Source organism: Opisthorchis viverrini (genome assembly GCF_000715545.1).
Source record: "Opisthorchis viverrini unplaced genomic scaffold opera_v5_4, whole genome shotgun sequence".
In the NCBI taxonomy this organism is placed as follows: Eukaryota; Metazoa; Platyhelminthes; class Trematoda; order Opisthorchiida; family Opisthorchiidae; genus Opisthorchis; species Opisthorchis viverrini.
Genome location: NW_008751660.1, coordinates 3585768 through 3608535, shown reverse-complemented (window position 1 = coordinate 3608535; position 22768 = coordinate 3585768). Strand labels below are relative to the sequence as shown.

Here is a 22768-nt window from a genome sequence, read left to right as displayed (position 1 = left end):
CCCAGGTATCCTCTATTTAGCAATGTGGCAAAATACTTTTACCATTTTTGACAAGAAACCAATTAAGTTTCACATTATGATAAATGGAAATGAACAAAAACTGCTGACAAACCATATTTGTGGCTTTTTCGAAGTATCTCCAACTCCATTGCTTCAAAATGAGCAGACGTAGTCCTGGCGAGGCAGTTTCAAGCAGAAAAGGCCAGTGGGTCACTTTGCTCATTCCATATAATTCTGGGTACAATGGGGAAGGAGAGAAAACGCAAAGCGCATCAGCGATTTCCTAATGATTTCCAAAGACCATTTCCATGATTTTTGTCAAGTTTCTTCAAGCGCAGTGGAGCGCCATCATTACCAGTATGCCTAGTTCATCAAGAATTTACGTACTCACACATCTTTAATTCCGTTAATAAGAAAAAGAATTTGTCCAAGATGAGACCACTTAAATGAATAGCTTTCTACCATCATGCCGGTAAGGTTAAGTCAACACTCGACAGATTTAAAGCTGCGTATGTTTTATATTTTGGCCCAGAATTTTCGTTAGACCAGGATTTAGGGCAAATGGGGAACAAACATTTCGACTAGCAAACTAGATTATTTATGAATATCGGTAAAAAATTTGTCCGCTTGTGAATGTGCCCAGGCCTTATGGCTGGTGGTTTTGTGCAGAGGACTAAATTTATGACCTCCCCTTTGCGTCTAGTATTATTTGGTTTATGGCATTGCAATAAGTGCTTCCTGTTGTGTATTTTGCAGATTTTCTTTTGTCTGTGGGAACTAGTAAGCTTAAAGATAATTCTGCCAAGGACTAAGATCACGTAAACTTCTGGTCGGCTTGGGCCATGTATTTCAGACCTGGGCCATTTCAGACCTGTATTTCAGACCTGATGGTTCCTCTTCAAAAAAGCACCCCCTCGCGACTGTTTGTATGATCTTGAACTGCCGTTCGCGCGCTCGCTAGTTCTACATCTGTATATTCACATTTGGAAATTTGGCGATTTCCACCACCTCACCCATCTGACGCTGCTTAGGCAGTCGTGTTATCCTCATCAAAATGTCAACAATTCCAAAATTTATTTTGTCTTTCTTATCTGGTACATAATACGCAGTTGATGAGTCCTCCACTGACGTTAGGTATTCATCTTTAGGGTCATTTGGAGTCCCGTTTATCTTCTCCCGTGTTCACTGATTTTGTTTTGATCTCTGACATTCTGTTACATTTGCTCCGTTTGATTTTGTGTACATGGTCCCAGGTTCTACCAACCGGGAGCGTGCTAACTACCTTCAGTTCGGCCTTCCAAAATGTACAGTTGATAATTTATATACAGGATGTGGTAATCACGAACGTTAACAAACATCACAGAATAAGAGAATGTGGTGAGTTAGTCTGTGTAAGACTCAGGGACGAAAGTTAAAACGGATTAAATAGAAGTGCACTATTTAATGCCCAAAAGAGCCAGAGATCAGCTCCCTCTATCTATTTTACCTTGTGCGCTTGCGTGGCGCCAGTGCTATCTTCTACTGGGCCTACTAACTACAATTTATGCGGTAGATAGGGTCAAAACTGTGCCTTAGTTTTATTGGGTTGACAGTATACAATCTATTGAGCTTATCAGTAAAGACACTGAGGCCTCCTAGAAATGGTCAAACTCCTGTATAGAAATCGATTGCTTCAAGCGGTGGCTATTTCCCGTTCGCAAAGACTTGTGTTTCTATTGTTGTCATTTCAACTTTCATTGGCGCGTCTGCCCAGATTATTCGAAAACAGCCTGATAATGATAAAGGGTGAGTGCTAAATAATATGCCTGGTCCAATCCTTCTCAGCCGCGGTCAAACACTACTAGATACACTCGTCTAAGACAACCTCTGATGGTACTTTCATAATCGTACTGAAATTAGGTATGTTGTTGAATAATGTGGAGTATTTTCAACTAGTATGCATGCAAACCTTAGCTTGCGAAGTAGAAGTTGTCAGGCACGATTTACGTGGATCGTAGAATGGGAGGTGAGTTGTTGGTGATCCGATATCGAACAAGTGAAGTCGCCTGAATTCTGGATGAGAGGAGATGTATGGTGAAAGTTTGCTTAGGCGTGTTAAATTTGGGGCTTCCATAGGATGAGATTGCGTCAACTTACTCTCTGTCTCCGACTGTCTTACGAAATGCCCATCTTTTCACAAAACTCTCTGGGCCAAACTCTGCACTGACCCTCAGAAATGGATAACTCAATATGAAAATTAATTTATGGTCCACAAAATTGAAGATCAACATAACAACCCGACTTAGAGTGAATAATACTTATTCGTAAGACCTGTTTCTAAACATCATTTCCAACACCTCCAAGCACCGTACTGTTCACTGTGCGATCATTTCCTATAAGAGTGGAGGAACATGTGTATTCAAGAATTCATTTTCGGTATGGCATCTTCAGTTCCAAATGTCAGTAGGGGGATCGTCCACGGCTGAATTGTAATAAAAAGACCCTGTATTTAGAACACGATCCTCGGCTGGCTTTAGTGATGCACGTACTGAAAACGCCCGAGTTCATCTGTTTCCGCAATATGGCTTCCTAAAATCCATAACAAGTATACATCTGAGAAAAATCAAAAAAATGATAGAAGCAAAAGTTAAATGAACACTCCTCTTTGAAATTAACTTGGCGGCTGCTCATCCAAAACAACATTTTAGTGCGTGTCACCAGCTTCAACTCAAAAAGACCAAAGCACTCTCAACATTAGTGGTTGTCATCACCTACCATATCCAGATGTATCATTTATGCTACCGATGTATGTTCATACAGTCCTTTAGCAGGACCCGCAAATCGCTTGAATTCACCAGCTATAAATCCGTTTACTTTGAGTAAGTTGATTCTATCTGTGACAGTTTCGGTCATTGAGGAATGGGAGATGGTGGGAAACGCAGCCAAGCATTGGAGGTGCTGACATGTTCAGTTAGTTTGGGAACTGGATAGCTACTCTCTGAAGGCGACAGTTTTGATGCCTGAGTTCTAGTGGCTGCGCGAGTGGACCTTGTCTGCCATTCTTACTAAACATTGGTGAATTGGATCCCGGTGTCCCCATCCAGGGAGGCGGCATGCAGGAGGGATCGCACTGCTGCAGTGTGGAATCTGCTCTTGACAAACAAACTGACGTCGCGCTGGCACCATGAGAGTCAGAGGTTGGTGAAAACTGCACCAGTCTTCCCGATTCGCGAAGTGATCTCATGTCTAGCCCAGCCGTCGGAAATTAAGCTATTACCTATGCAAACAAAACTACTCACCATCGATTGGTCTGTCCGCAAACATGGGGTTTGGATTGAATCCCATCCAGTCTCGTAGAAGATTATTACATTTTGCAGGTGTGAAGTGCGTGCAAATCCTTGCGGCAAAATTACTTAGGTTATTTAAATTTATTATTAAAGTATCTGAACCTAGGAGAGCATCAGCGGTCGAATGCTCAGTGCCTGTGAGCGAACGTCACAAGTGCATTTGGATCCCGGGGTTTCAGTGGCGGGCAGAGAAATTTTGAACAAACCATTGGTAACAATTTGAAGAGTAAAGGCGAGAGGCGTCAGCCATGTCTTACACTACTGGAGGTGGTGAACTCAGGCGAAACCGAACGGTATACTCGTAGCCGTCCACAATTGAACTGAGACGTTTCTCGGAAGATTCTTACTGCTAGCTCGTGTCGTAGCAAATCAAACGTCGAATGAACTATTGGAATATAAACTACTCGTGCTGTCGCTCATAGCGAAACGCTAGAGTGTCCATACCCTGATCGGAAGGTAACAGTTTCAAAAACCTTTAGGCATCATGAAATTCTAAATCTTATCGTAGTACCATCAGTCTATAAGTGGGTTGGGGGAAGAAAAATTTCACAGTATGAGTGAGGCATCCATCTGAGAAGTCGCCACAAAAGAATCAGCGAATACTCGATCACATAATGTGGTTTCTATGAATTAAGGATGAGAGGCTCTATGTCTTGTCTAATAGCAAGCCGGGCACATCAGTATTCAGTCGTTTGTTCTTGAACGGTCAGGTTTTTGTATAAGCCGGAAGTCTTGAGATAAGTGTCAGTGAGTTTAGTAAGATGCATGCTGTTGCTGATACCCGATAAGGATGTAACAGCTTTGTATTATTACTACGCTTTTCAGCATAGCTCCACTTGAAAGTCAAGTTCTTTTCTGGAAACTTCAAATTTCCTCACCCTACCAACACTAGCCAGCAATCAGGTACCCAGATTGTTAAGTGTCATATGATGTTTTATTATCTTGATTGTCTTATTGATTATACAAAGTGGGTTCAAGAAAGTGTAGGAAATTTGATTATGGCGTGGACCAAAGTTTTTGGTATTTCCGTCCATGAGAACGTAAAACTGTTGTCTTTCGTTCAATGAAGTTCAATTGTGTGTGTCAATCAGGATTCTATCATCCTTCCGTTAATCAAAGATTAGATCCGTCATTGATATCATTCTCTGTGGTTGGGTTCAGAATTTTAACTTCTGTTTAACGGTCCAATAGCAATGGCCATATCATCCCACCATCCACGTGGTTCGATAACTAATATTCCAGCCAATCCGGGTCCAAGAAGTCGCAAAAAAGTTACTCGGGATTGTTTCTACAACATGGCTTATCCCGGGGGCGACACCACAAAGATTACAAAATAAGAGGAAGTCTAACTTTGTTTTTGATCCCCGTCACAAAACCTAACCGGGTAATCGAACTATGTAGACAGCACGCGGTAATGTAATTCCAGATTAAAGGCATTGTTTTACGAAAGAACCAACAACTAATCCAAGTGTCCTCGTCTGAGATTGTGTCATTAACCGGGGATAATGTGCAGTTTTAGGAAGCTCATTGAGGAAAGTCGATAAGCCACGACCAAAAGTGATGTCAGTTCTCTTTATAAAAGTAACAAGATCAGTCGCAGACAAAGCCCGCAAACTCACTTGGTGGTGTTACTGTGTGTATATAAATGTGCGAAATGGGTCATTAAGATTTCCACCAACAGCGAGCTCCTCGCCGGCGGCTGAGCACCTTATTCAAATTGTTACCAGGGACTGTTTTTGTCAACTTATTGCTAGGAAGACTACAAATTTTGGGTTATTCTCCCTAAATACAGTAGCTTTAAAATCCGAAGTTTGTAAGGATTTGCTGCTCTATCAGTGCGATGATAATGGATAACGCCTTGTGTATACATGCTTCTTGAGTCTGTCCGGTTTAAAAGAAATGCGAGAATAATACTCAACTTACCAGCAAGTGGTTCTAGTAATTTGCGCTTCAATATGGCCAATGGTCTGTACACATACGGAGCATATTTGTGCAAAATACAAAAGGTGATGTATTCCTGCAGTTCACTGAAATGGTGGAAAAAACTTGTAATAATTCGTTACCGGAAATCGCTGAGCGAATGTGATCGGTGAAAGAAGGTAGCATGTTGTCAGTGCAGAAATTACATTTTTTCACTGCTCCAGAGACCAGTGTCCTGATAGAATATAAGTACCCATTGTCTGAAGGTGAATGTTTATCAGTGAATAGTTTATGCACCCATTCGAAAGTCAATGAAGAAATCCTGGTTAGATCAGTGAATTTTTGTGGCACAGTAAGGTATGGATCCTATTTAATTAGAAACTTCATTTCTTCGCAAAACGTGCGCACAATATGGGTAGCAAATTTCTGTATGTTACACTTGCCGTGAAACAACCTAATATTATCAAGCTCGTTGTCAAACTTTCATAAACATTTTCACCTTCCCAAATTTTCGAATTTTCTCGTTTTTCACGGCACACGGGCCGTATTGTTTTGATAACCGCGTTCACTCAAACAAAGAAGCTATCACACTACTGGAATACTACTTTTTGAGATGAAGAATTAGTTTTATTCTTGGCCGCATCCAACAGTTTTCAATGTAAGGCAACTGATATCTTCAGAGCGATTTTTTCAGCTAAGTCGAGAGGTTTGTATCATATTAAAGGATCTCGTTTCGTGCCTCGTCAAAAGTGTCGACGTCTGTGATAACTTCGGTTTTCCATAGAACAGAGGATACATTTTCGGCGCTCAGTGACTGGTGTCGGGCGAACAGAAAAGAGAACGCAGTAGGCTTAGTTTAGAGACTTTGGTGAGGGATCATATATTCCGAGGTTATAAATTAAAAACAGAATAAAGCACCTGTGGCTACTACTACCAAAATGGTTTGGACATGAGAAACCCAAGGAAATGCAGATTTTGACGAGATTCCAGTGAGGTTCTGCATCCTGAGTATTCAAGTACCGTGGCAAGCCTTTGGTTGTACCAGTTACCTAACCACCTAACCAGATATTCAGAAGATTGAATTATCGGACCGTTAACAGTAAGTACCACAACTCCTTGCCAGTACACAGTAGTGTCCTAATGCTTTCCGAGCTAATGTTTGCTACTTTATAGTTGGACGTATGAAGCCTCCCCAATTTCCATCAAACGGATCAAAACTTGAAATTACCACGTCCTTCTCTTCGCAAACTGCAAACCTAACAACTGACTGAGTGGCGCATTCTCTAGGAGCGTCGTCACAAAATGACGTCAGAGTCCTGTGCGCTCTTGGTAACTGTATTTTATTATTGTCTTGCTCTTTCAGAACGAAGATGAATTTATAACCAAGTGCGTCTGTGTGAAATTGAAATTGCGCAAACCACGATATCGTGATTGAATTATTCCCGACCCTTGTCCGTATCTCGTATTGCGGCGCACTCATATGCTAAAGAAGACACTCATTAATGTTTGTTTGAGCAAAACTTTAAGTAGAAAACTACAAGTGAATACATTTGCGAGGATGAATTTTTTTCGCTTGACTAGCATTAAATTTTCGGTCGCCTAATTTAGGTGACAGTAAACGATGGTTGTCATTTCTTTGACAAATCAATCAAAGTAAAGATCTTGATCCGCTGTTTGAAAAGTGTCAGTTTGTTAGGTAAAATCACTGGGTTTTAATTTGTGTGGAAGTGCTTTTACTCACTGCCGTCTAAAACTTCGCATTTGTTGTCGTGGGACAAGCAACTCATATCGCTCTTGCGCGAACACGTTCTTCTGTTCAGGTATCGTAATTTGGGTCCATCCAGTAAACTCCAATAAAGCAGCTGGAACAAGCTCGCTCAGCGTGTCAGATAGCTGGAGTGCAAATCCTGGCACGACAAAGGTATGCATTTCTGAGCAAAACTTGGGTAAAGTCCTCTTTGGTGTGGACTCGGCAAACAGTTGTAACAGGCGGACTGCTCAAATGAACATGACGTGGGCGTGAATATTCTGAACTGCCTCTCCATGAATAGGCAAGCGCGTGATTAATACTTTAGCTGCATGCGTAAGCTTGTGGTCGCTTGTTCTATTTTTGACAGCTGTTTATCTGGGATACTGATTAAAACAAATGAACGTTGCTAGCTGGGTTAGTTTTGTCTGCGTTCAGTTTCACTTATACACTGTAAAATGGCCTCTTGATTGGTGAGCGGACTCCGTAGATACGTTTTGGCTGATCGAGTTATCGTTTCACTCGATGTGGTCGCAGAAAGCCCTGTGTCTCTTCATCCATACATAAGTAACAAAACTGCAAATGGTGCGTCACACTGCAGTTACACTCTCAACCTGAACATGCAACGCTCTGCATGCGTTATTCCATTTCTAGGGACACCGTAAGCGTCATAGTTTAAATGAACATTATGTCCGCAAAATCATTCCCCTAAATCTTTCAGAGATGAAGTAGAGACTGTTTGTTTTGGGCCATGCAACAGTACAATTTGAGTTAGAGACTGTTTGTTTTGGGCCATGCAACAGTACCAATTTGAGTTGCTTATTTTGGTGTTGTCTAGAGGATGAGTTAATCTTCCATGGCTCGCAACAGCTTAGTGAAACTAAGTTTCAGGTTTGTATTTAAGGAATTTATGCAAGAAGAGGCCAATTTATGACGAGATACATAGTGTCTCTTGGTTTTCTGGAATTATATGTAATTGGACGCGGTTTTAGGCGAAGTTGTGAAATCAACTCAAGTGAGGCTTAATAGCCTTTTCACCTCTGCCAAAAACATTTAGTTGAGTGTGGAGAACATTTTGCTGCCATCCATGAGCTGCATCATTCCAGCGGCTATCCTATATGGGTGACAACAGACTGAAAAGACGGAAAGGTTCTTGGCAATATGTGACTTATGAATTCTCTAACATTCTCCTACCATTCACATCTCAGTCCAAATGAAGGCCCATCACCAGGAATATTCACGCCGTAAGTATGCTGTGTCTATTCAGTATACAGTATGAATGAATGTTTAACAAAATGTTTCTGGAAAAATAAGTCTTCGATAGTTTCCTTCTTCAGTTCCTATACTCGTTTGGTCATATGTGGTTTCACGTCATGGAACAACCTGCCTTTTGCTTACGAGACAACTGATGTGTACCACTTTGGGTCAAATATCCGCGTCTATTTGCAAGGCGCTGTGCCCCTGTAAACTAGGTCGTTAAAAGTAGAGCATTTTTATTGCCCAATGTTCTAACCTGATCGATATCGTTTATCATGAAATCACACCCCGCTTTGATGTACACAGTCGTCGGTTATGATTAATATTATGCACCACTTGTCACTCACGAGGTTCCTCGATTAATAATCACGGGCCAGGTAAAATAGACGTAAGAACAAATAAAGGGGAACGTTGTTGAGGGAAACAGTATCCACCAAGTCTTGATACGTAATTTACTACCCTAAATTCATATTCTACCATTGGGTAAATCCCAAAGGACGTTGGCTTAAGTCACGCGGTAAATATGCTTAAGTAATATTGAGTCTTCTATAGAAAGATATATCCACCATTTTCTTATGAAGCTGATTGCATGCGTCTTAATAGCTTTCCTAATGTGTGAGACTACGGATTATCACCTACCATCTATCAGACTTGTTATCATGTCTATGAGGATTTACTATTTTCAGAATGTTCGCATATTGAAGCTGCCAACCTCCTACTAGGGTGGCTTGTAGAAGGATTTGCCCAGAACATTGCAGGCTTCATGTGCAAACGTGGGCATGGCTAAGCATTCGCTATTACTCCGGTTGCCTCATAAAAACTTTTAAATACATTCCCAAACTATGCTGTTAAAACTCTTCCGGAATTTGCGCTTCCGCTATCGGAGTCATGATGGTAGTTATCCGGAGAAATCTTGTGTACTTTGCTCTCTGATGGGTGAACAGATATAGAAAAGACGGGTGCTTCGTGGACGGAAACAAATGGAGACTCACTGTCTATTACGGACAAAATACAACCCTTGAAATTTTGTTTAACTCCTCTGGTCTGATAACATGCCACTTAGATAGAAGTGCCTTTGGGCAAGTGGAACAATTTGAGTTAGATTGTGTGTGCCATCTGCAATATATATGTCTAAAAGCACGTCATTAGGAAGAATTTTATATACTTATTGGTAGTAGATTTGCAACCCCTAGAATCTTGCTATTATAATTCAAACGTGCAACCCGTTTTTATATTTGGCCATGTTCACTGGCTCCATCAGGTCGAGCCCCCGAAATCCAGCCCATCAGATATTAGGAAAAAATGTAGTTTGATGCGGAACCAGACCATTTTGCTAAATCCTATTAGGTGAGTTAGTTAGAACTTTCGCTAAGCGACAACTTATCTGCGATCGGTTCCGAGAAACTTTCAAAAGCAGTACATTGATTCTTTGAAGTTTTTTTCCTCTGGGAATACGAATTTTTGAATTCTTTTCCACACAGTTCTGCGCATTGTAAACGTTCTCACTTTGTTGTGCAGGCAACAAAACCCCGGGACTTACTTAAATGACGTATGATAAAGCAAGTTTCCTAGTCTTTCGTAGTACTCCACATCGGCCACCCAGACAGCCAAATCCCTCGGGATCACGCCTGAACGATTTGCTGCCATAATTGCCCCCAGATAGCGTGGGAAGCTAATCTAATGTATTTGAGAGAGCGGACAGAACGGGAGAAATGGAAAATATGCTTGCTGAAACGAAACAAATATCATATGTGTACGTATAATAATCATTATATATGTTCATATGAATGCACCAATATATATTTGCCATATACTCGCTCCACCCATATAGGACCAAAATGCTCTTAGTATCTGAATCATTTAACAAAACATTTTCTCACAGTTCGTTTTTCCTCTGGTGTAAAATTTCGTCTCGCTGTTGAAACACGGTGAGTTTAAGGGTCCAACTGTTGATGTCAGTGGAACATATATTAGTCCTTACATTCTGACTAGACACGGATCGAAAGTCTAAAACCGGAAAGTGTATTCTTAGAATTATTTGCGACATATCTGTGACAATAAGTAACAAAGTTGTCACAGATATTTTACAACTGCGCCAAGATTTTACGACTATTTTCTCGTTATCATGCTAGTCTATATCTCACTGAGAGTAAAATGACTACGCATAGTCCTGGAAAAATTCAAACCTAGCGTAAATTATCTGACTTCGACTAATAAGCATACGAAAAGCCGGAGGAATACCGCGTGCGCGGGAAAGTATCTAATTGAAATTCACGAGTGTGTGGTAAACATACACCTCACTGAACGCACCTTTGACATACTGAACATAAATAGAATACCTGGTGGCCAGAGTTCTCAATGACAGCGAAAGTCCGTGTTGCACGCATACTGACGAGTCCATTAACGAGGTCATCTAACTGTAACGAGCTCATTTTTTCGAGGACTTGAGCGACAGCGGAAACTATCCGGATTTGATTATTAGCGCATGCACGCTTCGGGAACAAAACCTCACCCACTGTGCAAGTCAGAGGTTTGGCGAGACAAGGGTGTTGCGAAATGAAATGCAGACACTTCCCTGCTGGGACTAGTGGGAATGAAAGTTATTAAAAATACTTGTTGACGGTGTTAACAACCCCAGATAAGCCAGATTTGTGACACTGGAATGAATGGTGAAGGTGCTTAAGATAACAATTAGGCTGAACATTTTTTAATAAAATTACCAGTTTGGCATAGTCAGAAAGATGCAGTCGACGGAATGTCGATGGACTAGCGGGCAACAGGCTGGGCATTGTTACAGACGAACATTTTCATCATCCGAGATTCTACATGAAGGGGGCTAGATATTTGGAAGGATGTAACACCCAACAGAATGCATTACAAGCTCATACAACAAAATTTGAAGTTAGAAGTTTATTACACTGTAATCAGCTGTTTGGACACAAAGTAAATCTATAGCCAATGAAGAACAGTTCAACCAAAGTTGTTTGGTTCAAGAGGGTGAGCCCCAACACACTACATTAGAAATCTTTGTAGAAGTGAACATTTGAAATCCGGGCGTTCAACAAAAGAACTCCTCTTACTCGACCGAAGTCCATACCCACGGACTAGCTACTCTGAAATATTTGGAGCAGTGTACCTCCAAGTTAAAGGAAACCTAAAGCGTTAAAACCGAGTCCAAATCATCCAACCGACTCTGGAGAAAATGATGATTAGTTGCTCTGGGCGTGTGTACTTGTCCAAGAGAAGCGTTGGATGGCATTCTGAACGTGTGAATCACGGCAAAATGAGGCCGCCTTAGTGCGTCACATTCAATAAAGCCCTGTATTGTAAAGCACGATTGTCACACGCATCTAGGAAAAAAAAGGTTGTTTCTGTGTCATCAATTTCACATCTCTGTTGCTCATGAACGCGCGTGAGGGTTGTTTATTTTGCGACTTCCGATCACGAGCACGTATTACTGTCATGCAATGTGAAGACCATGACTCGCTTTTACTTTGGCTATCAGCTGATTGGCCTTTTCAGATTCATCCACGCCGTGCACAGCTGTCAGATATATGCAGCAAAAAAATTGCCAATGCGTTATCATTGATTGGTATGGGTCAATCAAGGTACCTAAGACAAGAATGACAAGAGTTTTACGCCGACGGTTGACTGAGGATTGCTTTGCGTCAAATGACGCCGCACGGAGTTTTTCTTCTGTCCTCTCGGAGTCCGCTGCAGCCCCATCCACCAGTGGTTCGCCACCTGCCAGTTTCGGGCCGTACGAGAGGACTTTTAGTATTAAACCAAACGTCACTTTTGTTTGCGGCGGAACAGAATGACACCGAATGACACTTGTGCGCGATGGTGCCGAATTGTTGGTTTATGCTGTAGTGTCTACACTGGAGTACCGGTTTCTGTCTTCAGTGTATTACAATGTGCTTGCGTCAACTTTTTGAAGCAGACAAGAGCACACTGAGAGTATCGTCCGGTGTTTTCCACCTGACAAGCTCACCGGGTTCCAGAGCGCTGTGGCATATGGATTTGTCGTAGTTACTTGTCCACTTTTATTGGCTGTTTTGAGTGCGCTTGCATCGGGTGCTCTTTTGGAGAAGGTTTGTTACCTGTGTGATTTATTGGATTTCGCCCTTCTAGGTTGTGCACAGTGCGGCATTTTTTGACTGGGTTCGCTGACGATTCCTCTATTGCGAGGAGACAGCTATCTTCCGGTCTATCGGTGTTGTAGTCGGATCACTTGTCACATTTCGGAGTTGGTGCCAATAACCCACATTTTAAACGACCTGTATTTGTTTTGTTTTATGGTACATTTATTGATCGCCTACGCTTAAACTGCAATTGAATTCCTTGACTTATATTGCAACTGCGCCGGCGAGTTCCGCGACGCATCTGCTTGATTGTATTGAGTCTTCTAAATTCAGTTTGTTTCGAGTCTCAGGGTTGAATAGCCATCATCAACACCCCATTCAAGTCACATTCTCTTCACACAATAAGTCTACACTTTTCGTGTGCTTACCTCGGGCATATTCACTGACTGGATCATATCTTGAAAATGAGCGCCTGAGTGGGAGTCTACCAGGGCAGAGACATCTAGCCTTCCTATGTGTATTTATCCATGCACCCATGGAATCAGTATACAATCGGAAGCTAAGGTAATTCCAGCCCATAGATGTGCTGCGTGTCATGTGAAGGACTATGTAATGCAAGTATAGTCGTACTCGTGTGAGTATAAGACCGGTCCCATGTACTTTAATTGTATAATATTTATTCTGGCTAATGTGAAATCAGATAAAATAAATAAGTTATAAACCACACATGGTGAAAACGGTGTTCATTGTAGGTTTAAGCTGATAAATAGGTGATCTGTGTTAGAAAAATGTCGGAAATAACGACAAACTAATCACGGAACAAGACAAAAATAAAACTAAAAGTGACGTTTGGGTTCTCGTTGCAGTTTTTTAATCGTTCATTGTGTGCACATGTCCGTCGTGGTACTTTGGATGCTACAACTTGAGCGATAGAGACAGGATGGACGTAATGGTTTACTCCAGGAAAATCCATTATCTGCGATGCTGAATCCTACATAAGACGTGTTTTTCCTCAGTTCAGATACATTTTAAGAAGCAAATGATATTTTTGGTGATTAGTTGGCGTGAAAGACCGTAGGGTTTAAATGAGGGTTCTCGAAGTCTTAGTAGTTGATATGGAAACATGATACAAAGTGGGTCACCTTTTTGAGGAGGGCAAGGAGGAAGAAAGCGAAGACTTCAGAAAACACAGAATATATTTGGACACAATAGCAAGGTAGCCTTGGTGATATGACCTAATTTTGAATTTATGCTAAATGCCATGAATTTTACTCACTGATTGTTGTGTTTTCTGCATCAGTTCACGTACAGTCATCCGGACAGGGGTGATCTTTGACTCCTGGTTCTGTCTTGCAAGCTGGGAGATAGAAATTCAGAAAAGTATTGACAAAAGCTACGGATTTTGGACTTTGAGTGTGATGGCAGATGTTGGGAGAAAGTAACACCACCTGGTTCTTTCCAGTGAATTCAGCAGTTGGGGTGAAATAGCCTATCATTTTGCACATGAATACTCCGGGTGGCCCGGTATTGTGATTAGCGAGATCAGATAAAGTTTCGCTGACAAAGTCGGCTGCCAAAATGACTGTTCGGCAGTCATAATGGGACAATGACATGACTTCATATCTAGTACATACTCTTTTGAACAACGCTTCTTCTGTTCCCGCACGATTATTCTGATCAGTTCAGATCGAAGCCAAAAATCAGTGGACGCGAGTTTTGTTGTAACTGACGTCATCAGCGATAAATATGTCTATAAGCACTGGTGCCTGGACATTTAAAGTCTGTCATGTGAGGTGAACGTGTTGTTTTCACTCTATGAGTACAAGCTGGATGAGCCTCGACAACCAAATGGGGGAATGTCTGTACTTTTGGGAGGAATTATGGTTTGCACAAAGCTTGATGCTCTACACAATAATATCAGTGTTCACTCAATGTTCATGAGACCCCAACCTGGTTTATCATAATTTAAGCAATTTAAATTATGTCAAAGTAGTGTGTTAAATTCGGGAAACTTTTAGAATGGACGATTGAGAAACTAAACACCAATTTTTTGAATTCTTTGAGAAAGGTCAAAAGGACTAGTCAAATATCGCTTAGTATTCCTGTGCTGAAGTAAACGCAATAAGTTTTCACTATCGTTATCATTTATAACAAATTCGCTGGGCTCAAGTGTAGTTATGTAGGCCAGGATATGCTGCTTGCTGTAGTTCCATAAACATCTCAAAGAGAATAGTGTGCTGCTCGCTAGCCACTTACACTTAACAGAATTTTTCTCAGTGCGAATAATTGAGCTTTTTTGCGTGGCCGTTAAACTTTGTCTCACTCAGAATCAATAGATTCCAAATATATTCTCCTGTGCGAGAAAAGTTGATCTGCTATTTCACAAATAACCTTGCGTGAGAACATTTAAAAGAGTTGAGGAAGACATTAAGATATTGGATAAACCTATCCGATTATTTCGTCTCGCAAATCAGCAGTAGAATGTGGGAAACCGTTGCAGAGAAAGCGTTATGTGGATCTGCATGGTCATTTGCTAACATTCATGAATGAAAGTAGGCTCACTTGTGCTGGGTAGAAAAACTTACCAAACGTAGTTTATACAACACTGAAATGGCTTTTGGAATGTAACTGATGTTTTTTGACTTTAGGAGTTTTGATGACAGGTTTGGTTCCTCCGTCTGGATCCCCGCTACAGTGCTCAGGAGTGTATTTACATAGACGAGAAACTCTGTCCAGCGTCCAGGCCTCCGATGCCGTGTATCGCGCTGCATTGCCTCCAGTTCCTCAAGACTTGGGAGTTCTGGTTGAATGAGCATATCAAGCTGGTATAAGTGGGGGAAAAATGTTCTATTAACGACACGTTTGCTGATTTGCGTTTGCTAAAGGAATTATCAGTGATTCGATGAGTTGGCAGACGGGATATGAAAGTAGCCCCAAGCAAATCTGAGTGACCCGTAAATGCAATAACAAAAATATATTGATTCGTCAAAGATTTTGAATGTTTACTAGTAAATAGAGGTATCGATGAGTGACTCCAAATCGTATTCTCAATAACTTTGTTGGCCTTTTCGATCCAGGAATTAGGAGGACATTTGTCTGCGGGAAAGTGATTTCAAGGCGACGTTGCAGAAATCAATACTTGACACATTAAGACAACTCAAAGATAAACTTTTGGCGTAATATTGAGGTAATTAAATCCACCAGATGATTAGCAGCGTTCTCTCCGATTAGTCAGATTCCATTTGTTCTTCCACCTTGCAGCCCAAAAACCCATAGTAGGTTAGTTGAACGATGTCCACTTGCACAAAGGTCTTTTGGAGTAGGGTTAAAACATTCTAGGGATATTCTAAATCCTTCTTGGGGTTAATCCCAAAATTAGTCAAATTCAATTTAGAGGTATCTCCGCCGCAGTTTCATCGCCCTCTATTCAAAAATCAAGACACCCAATGCGACAAAATTAACCTGCTTCTGCTCAAAACTATGCGTTTCTTCGATGAATTCAATCCCCATCTTCAGTTACTGGGCCATCCAATGGGTGCATCCCAGGGCATATATGTATGCGTTTCTTCGATGAATTCAATCCCCATCTTCAGTTACTGGGACATCCAATGGGTGCATCCCAGGGGCATATATGTAGTTCATTTTTGGTGCAGGATTGGCTTCCCTTTTAGCTTTCAACTGGCTGCGTGCCAGACGGGTTAACATAAGAGCCAACCCCTACTTTTGCAAGAGTGGTGGCCAAGTAAGCTGATGCTGCAGTAGAAAGAACGGAAGCCGGAAACCGCAAGACTTGAATAAGTAAGTTTTGAAATCCCTCCATAAAATTTAAGTCGAAAGCAGTTTCAAGTCAAAAAACTTATTGGTGAGCTTGTCAACCATGATAAAGAATCGTTTGGTTTGGCGGACTGTTCCTTCTTAAGAATAATCAACTTAGCTGCCACAATAATCAAAATCTTGTACTACACTGGCGGGAATTGGTCGTAACTTCCGGTTTGGAAATGAATACACCTGAAAGCAATAAAAAGTGGAAGGTCTATGTCTATCTTGTCCAGATGTCGAATACGTGGAAGCTAAATATTCATTGCATAACCTAGAATCGGTTCTTTAATTTCACTGGACGTAGAACACTCACTTTTTAAGGCCTTCAACGACATCACATACATATTTCATGATCTACAAAAGTAGTAAAATCTCCAGAAATAAAGTGTTTTTAAATTGTCCGAATCTTCAGTTTGACCAATAGAAATAAACGTTTCGTGCGTACTGCGTTTGACTAGGTCGACTCAGACTGAACCTAACGCGTTACTCGACCACCTTCCTGCCTTTTGGTGTGGTGAATTGAACCTATCTAAAATTGGGTGCCAACAAACACCGGAGTAGCTCAACTAAATGGGAAATTCAGTCCCTGTAGGCCCTTAGTTTTGCTCCCAATCTTGTCGGGTGACAAGGCCACAATTTTTCGAGTCATTCAGGATTTTTTTATACATCTTTATACCAATTTAATATTATGTTCTATATTGTAAACAGTAGATTTTTTCGTTTATAATGGCTTTTCATTCTCCTGATGCAGTCCCTTCCTTTCGAAGTTAAAAAACAGATCAAATAGCTGGTTTCGTGAGAGCATTGCTGTTATTATTTCCTGCCCGTTTATATAACTTACAGTGTTTTCTGATAGATGCGCTGTTCCATTGCTGTTTACCTCATTTGTAATGGTAGCAAATGTTGGCTAGATCCGAATTTACTCTGTTCTGTACGTCATCAGAACTGATTTTCCGGTCACGTGTTTGAAAAAACATGAGTTCAAAATAATTTTCCATATCTAGGGTTTGTCATCTCTATATACGTCATAAGTGGCGTCAACTGCTAAAACGTCTGACACAGTTTGTCAACTGCCGCCCCCGTATCTGTTCAAGTCCTCCGGGAAGTTGGATTCTATGTGACGCTTGACCAGGACTATTCCATTCTTGTTTCTTCTTTGCTAACTTAAATCACGCTTCTGACATATTCCGTGAAATGTGCGCGAAACTTCATCAAAGATCAAAAAAGCATTCTTCTGTTTACTAGGTCCTGTAGTTGGTTTGGTCGTTATCGTTCGTTTCGTATCCACGAAAATATTTTAAAGCCTTATTTGGTTGAATTCAAAAGTAATCTCGGAGTGACTTCAAAAGCTTTCTGAGGCAGCTTAATATGACCTTCGTGGAACCTAAGTTAAACACTTCATAGGTGTGACATATAAGAGGGTGGACCCGGAGACAAAGAGACCTTATGTCTTCTGGAAATAACGAAGTCCACTCATAAATAGCCTGCGTTTTTGTTCCCTTTTAATATATTGCCGTTGTTATACTGGTGTGATTTACTTATTTGGCGTGAGCATGACCATGCCTAATGCCAAGTCACTTTACGGTTGTGGAAGAGAAAATCAAGGTAAACTAGAATGCATACTACAAATCAGAATGCGTATTGGCAAAACTTTCCTTTTTCAGAGGACTGATGAAAACTTAGAGATATGTCGCTGGTCGTATTAAAACTGTGCTGTAGCTGAAGCAGAAAGAAGAACTCAGTTCTCCCCCAAGATGCAGAAACTCCCCCATGTTGTATGAAAGTTGGGAAGGCTTTTGGTAAATCCTGACGTGCTTTGCTGTTGTCCCTCTATTTTATATTAACCCTTGATATGAAGAAATTTCCGCCGGCTGCGAACGGCTATAGCAATTTAGCGAGTATATATCTGAAGACAGGTGCATGGGCAGCCCATAAATGCGGTTTGTGGCCACTTCCCCTATTTAGGCTTTTTACTAATGTCAGAGAACTTTCTATCCACTACTCAGGTTCCAAACCCCGCAGTGTATTTGTAGCACGGGTAGTGACAACTCAATTTGCGACCCAGAATTTACGCTGGTCACTAATGTTAATCTATTCCAACGCATAATTTTTACTGCCCTGAACTTGCAATTCATGCAGAATTTTATATCAATATTGCGGTGAGAGCTTTATTTGAAAAGTTGATTAAACACATACGTCTATTGCTTGTTTTCCAATTTATGTCGCATGGAAATTCACTGCCGCTGTTCTTGTTGTAACACGCCCTAAATGGACATGTCTGATACATCCAATTGTCGTTTCCGCGCCGACGTCTGTGTAACAAAAACATAATGTTCAATACAAAGCGTTTGTCGATTGCAGTTTACTCAATTTGCCTGCCGTTATCCAAATGTTCTACGATCGACCTGTCCGTTTTATCAACCGGTCCCTAACAGACAATAGAATGCATCAACTAACTTCGGCGTTATAACCAAAGCTGTTTGAAAATGGCTGGATCTGTTTTACCGAAAATCTCCCTAGTATTGCCCTCCGGCAACTTTCTATGTGGTACAGTAATTGTACGTATGCATACTATGCTCTGATGTGAACAGTTATATCCACACGGCGCTCGTTACGGTGAGGAAGTTCCCCACTTGCTAGAAATGTTTGCGGCTTCCTCATTTATTGCCTCGGTGAAACATCTGGGGGGGGGGATTCTTATCTTACTCGGCTTCCTCATTTTTTGCCTCGGTGAAACATTTGGGGGGGGGGATTCCTTATCTTACTTTAAATATCAGTTGGAAAATAGATTGGTTATGCACTGGGTCTGTTTTATCCATAAAACATTAGTCTTTCTTGCTAGTGAACCTTATTTCTAATGCTTGAAGATGGCTCAGTTGTTATAACGCGAACTTAATGTCCGAAAAGTTGAGGGTTCGAACCCGACCTGTACGTTTCAACTTCCCCTGTCTAGGTTTGGGCAACTTGCAGGTTTGCAGCCCTTGTGCTTCCTTCGGGTGGCATGGCAGCTAGGACACCAAAAGGGTGCCACAGCTGAACGATTTATCATTGTTTTTTTATTACTTCTGCCGTATGCTAAGATGACCTGCACAGCTGGGTCCTCCCTGGTGTAATCACTACTGAAAATTAGCAAGGCTTTATTTATTCAAACTCTCAAATTCTCGTGTTTGACATAGACAAAGAACGAAGCACAAAAACGCTTGCGATCAATTACAAGAAGGCGCCAGTAGAGCAGTAAGACTGTGGTCACATCACCGAGCACTCAATTTTGTGCCTCCATGATTACTTTTTTTGGTAAAAATAGAGTTTAAGCATACCCGAGGTGCCTTAGACATCACCCGAGATCAATAACTTCGAAAATTAAAAAAATAACTGACCGGCGAACAGTATCAAAGGGGATATCGCTGCACTCGATCAGTTGAATTCAATTACTTCAAAGTTACAAAGATTTTAAATTTATTTAATCAAAACGCAATTACTTTGTAGGCTGATTCTAGTGACACTTATTCTGCTGGTGTACGATTTATTCAACCAAGAAGAAATGCTGGCAAAAGCCGAATGATAGCTCAAATACATGACAACAGCCGAGAAAGTAAAATCATCTCCTATCATCATCATGTTCAACAAGGTACATCCGATGAGAAAAAAGCCTAACGTCCTAGACAGGTGAGAAGCGTTTGACTGAAGAAACTGCAGTGCACACGGGTTCACATGAGGCTTTCAATACCGACATCGACATTACTGTTTGGCATCAGTTACAAAAAGCTTCCTTCTGAATTCTGGTCAGGATCGGACGTAATCCCAACTATAGTGTAGCCCATACACTCGAAACAGAAGCAAAGAACTGATTTTCAGTTTAGTGATTATGCGGGAAATGAAAGCGACTCAGAACAATTGCGCGAAGCCTGAACTCGGCCATCCGAAGGCACGCTGGTTTTATGACATGCAGATGACCATAAAAGTTAAAAATCAAAAGGTTGAGATTCCCTAACATCACGATGTACATGTCCGTTTCACACCCCTAAAAGACGATGCAACCCACCCATGAAAAATAATCAAAAAGAAGGGCATTAATCTTAGGTGGAAATGCAGCAAATTTGCTCATGCGAAAATTCACGGGCTGCAGGTGTTTCGCGAACGGGCAATTCTCATGAATCTGATCATTACATTCATCATTCACACAACTTTCGACAACAGACAACCGTTTTAGCGGCGTAGCATGCGTGAGTTGGAGCTCGCAATCTGGCCTTAGTTGTGGTTCCACTTGTCATCTCCGTCAGTATTGTAACATCTTGTTCACAGAGACAAACGCAATGATACTAATTCCCTTCGGTTTTATACTGTTTTCCAAACGATTTTTACCAATTCCTTATGACCTCGATTACATCTCTCAAACTACACATGACCATATTGGTTTAAATTTAGTCTGGAACTCTGGTAGTGAGAACATGTTTATTCATCCCAGGATGTGGATAAATTCCCGTTTACTACCTGGTTTTATCGCCTATCCGTGGTGGGGCATCCGACCGTGAGCTTTACATATAAGATGCATTAGATGTTTAACAACATTTGTGAAATCTCGCGATCCGATCTGCCACCGGACAGGGGTACACTGTTCAGCCACATGTATGAGTCTACCGCCGAAGTGGATGTCTAAAAACCTCCACTGTGACAGTCAAGTGAATCTTCCAACATTATTTTCAGAACTAAAATTAACCTACGTTTGCGGTTACGATAAGAGTGCACAATTTACTTGTAATGTTTTTTGAAGAGAGCTGATTCAATATATCCTCACCAGTGAATCTCATGCCTCACTGTTTTTTTGAGTCCAACGTAAATTCGGATTTCCAGGAAACCTGTGGAATAATTTCAAGTACAATGCTTCGCTCAACTGTTGCCAGCACCTTGCCAAAATTTACAGTAGGAATAAGTCTGTGGTATGTAGGAGAACCACGATCGGTGCAAGATTCCATTTTATTCTATTTTCATGGCAGTTTCCATGAAATTACTTGAATCAACAATCGAGGTTCTCTAGGATACTCAGCCCAACCAGCCTTCCGTGCATTTGAGTGTCCGAATAATTTTTTGAACATTGATTCGTTGTCTCATCTTTCTGAGTGAGATATTCGCCTGAAAATTTAAGAAGTAATTACAGAAAATGTTCACTTTTATTAGCATGACGTTTAATAAATGTACTAAGCTCCTAACGAGGTTGCAGTCACAGTTGCGTCCATTTCCGCAGTAAATATCGTGGCCGAAAATTAACATGACTCTACGACACTGAACACAGTCACCCTGAAAACAGACGACTACACATAAAAAAGGCCTGGCATTCCGGGAAGAATAAACATGTTTTCTCTACCAGAGTTCTTGATTAAATTTAAATCAATATGTCGTGAGTATTCCGACAGATGCATTCGAGGATTTGGTAGCGATCATCTGGAAAACGGTGTATTTCGACTGACCATACGGGCTAATCTGAGTAAAACCGAAGGGAATTGGTATCGTTACGTTTGGTTCTGTGAACAAGATGTGATAATATTGATGGAGTGGAACCACAACTAAGGCCAGATTGCGAGCTCCAACTTACTCATGCTACGCTGCTAAAATGGTTGGTCTAAAGTTTGTCTGTTTTCGAAAGTTGTGTAAATAAGGAATGTAATGACCAGATTCATGAAAATTGTCAGTCCGCGAACAACTGCAACCTGTGGAGTGGAGGTTTCTAGACATCCACTTCGGCGGTAGACTCATACATGTGGCTGAACAGTGTACCCCTGTCCGGTGGCAGATCGGATCGCGAGATTTCACAAATGTTGTTAAACATCTAATGCATCTTATATGTAAAGCTCACGGTCGGATGCCCCACCACGGATAGGCGATAAAACCAGGTAGTAAACGGGAATTTATCCACATCCTGGGATGAATAAACATGTTTTCACTACCAGAGTTCCAGACTAAATTTAAACCAATATGGTCATGTGTAGTTTGAGAGATGTAATCGAGGTCATAAGGAATTGGTAAAAATCGTTTGGAAAACAGTGTAAAACCGAAGGGAATTAGTATCATTGCGTTTGTCTCTGTGAACAAGATGTTACAATACTGACGGAGATGACAAGTGGAACCACAACTAAGGCCAGATTGCGAGCTCCAACTCACGCATGCTACGCCGCTAAAACGGTTGTCTGTTGTCGAAAGTTGTGTGAATGATGAATGTAATGATCAGATTCATGAGAATTGCCCGTTCGCGAAACACCTGCAGCCCGTGAATTTTCGCATGAGCAAATTTGCTGCATTTCCACCTAAGATTAATGCCCTTCTTTTTGATTATTTTTCATGGGTGGGTTGCATCGTTTTTTGGGATGTGAAATGGGCTGTAAAGCAAGGTTTTTGATGGAATATTTCGAAAATGGGTTTGAACGAAATTGGAGATAGCGTTCTCACCAGTAATAGGGTTGCTGAATATGCTTCGACATCATAAAGAAGAGATTAAACTGGTTTCACTTGAGTCTCTCGCAAAATCAAATTGGTTTGGTTGTTGTCACCCTGACGATGTCCCCCTGATTGGTGATGAAACGTTTGCAGTCCAACTGCCGAGCTCGGCGAACAGACCAACA

General features: G+C 41.2%; 1 protein-coding gene across 1 annotated transcript in view; it reads right to left on the bottom strand.

The window, feature by feature from the left end:
* Positions 1 to 2888: 2888 nt before the first annotated feature.
* Positions 2889 to 22768, bottom strand: part of T265_00460 (hypothetical protein) — a gene marked incomplete at both ends in the record, with an annotated part of 31192 nt that continues 11312 nt past the window's right edge. Inside the window, 6 exons of the mRNA XM_009164233.1 lie at positions 2889 to 3040; positions 3279 to 3461; positions 5250 to 5353; positions 9791 to 9927; positions 13612 to 13680; positions 14921 to 15157. Of these exons, the coding sequence (XP_009162497.1) occupies positions 2889 to 3040; positions 3279 to 3461; positions 5250 to 5353; positions 9791 to 9927; positions 13612 to 13680; positions 14921 to 15157 (882 nt within the window). The remainder of the gene's footprint in view (positions 3041 to 3278; positions 3462 to 5249; positions 5354 to 9790; positions 9928 to 13611; positions 13681 to 14920; positions 15158 to 22768) is intronic.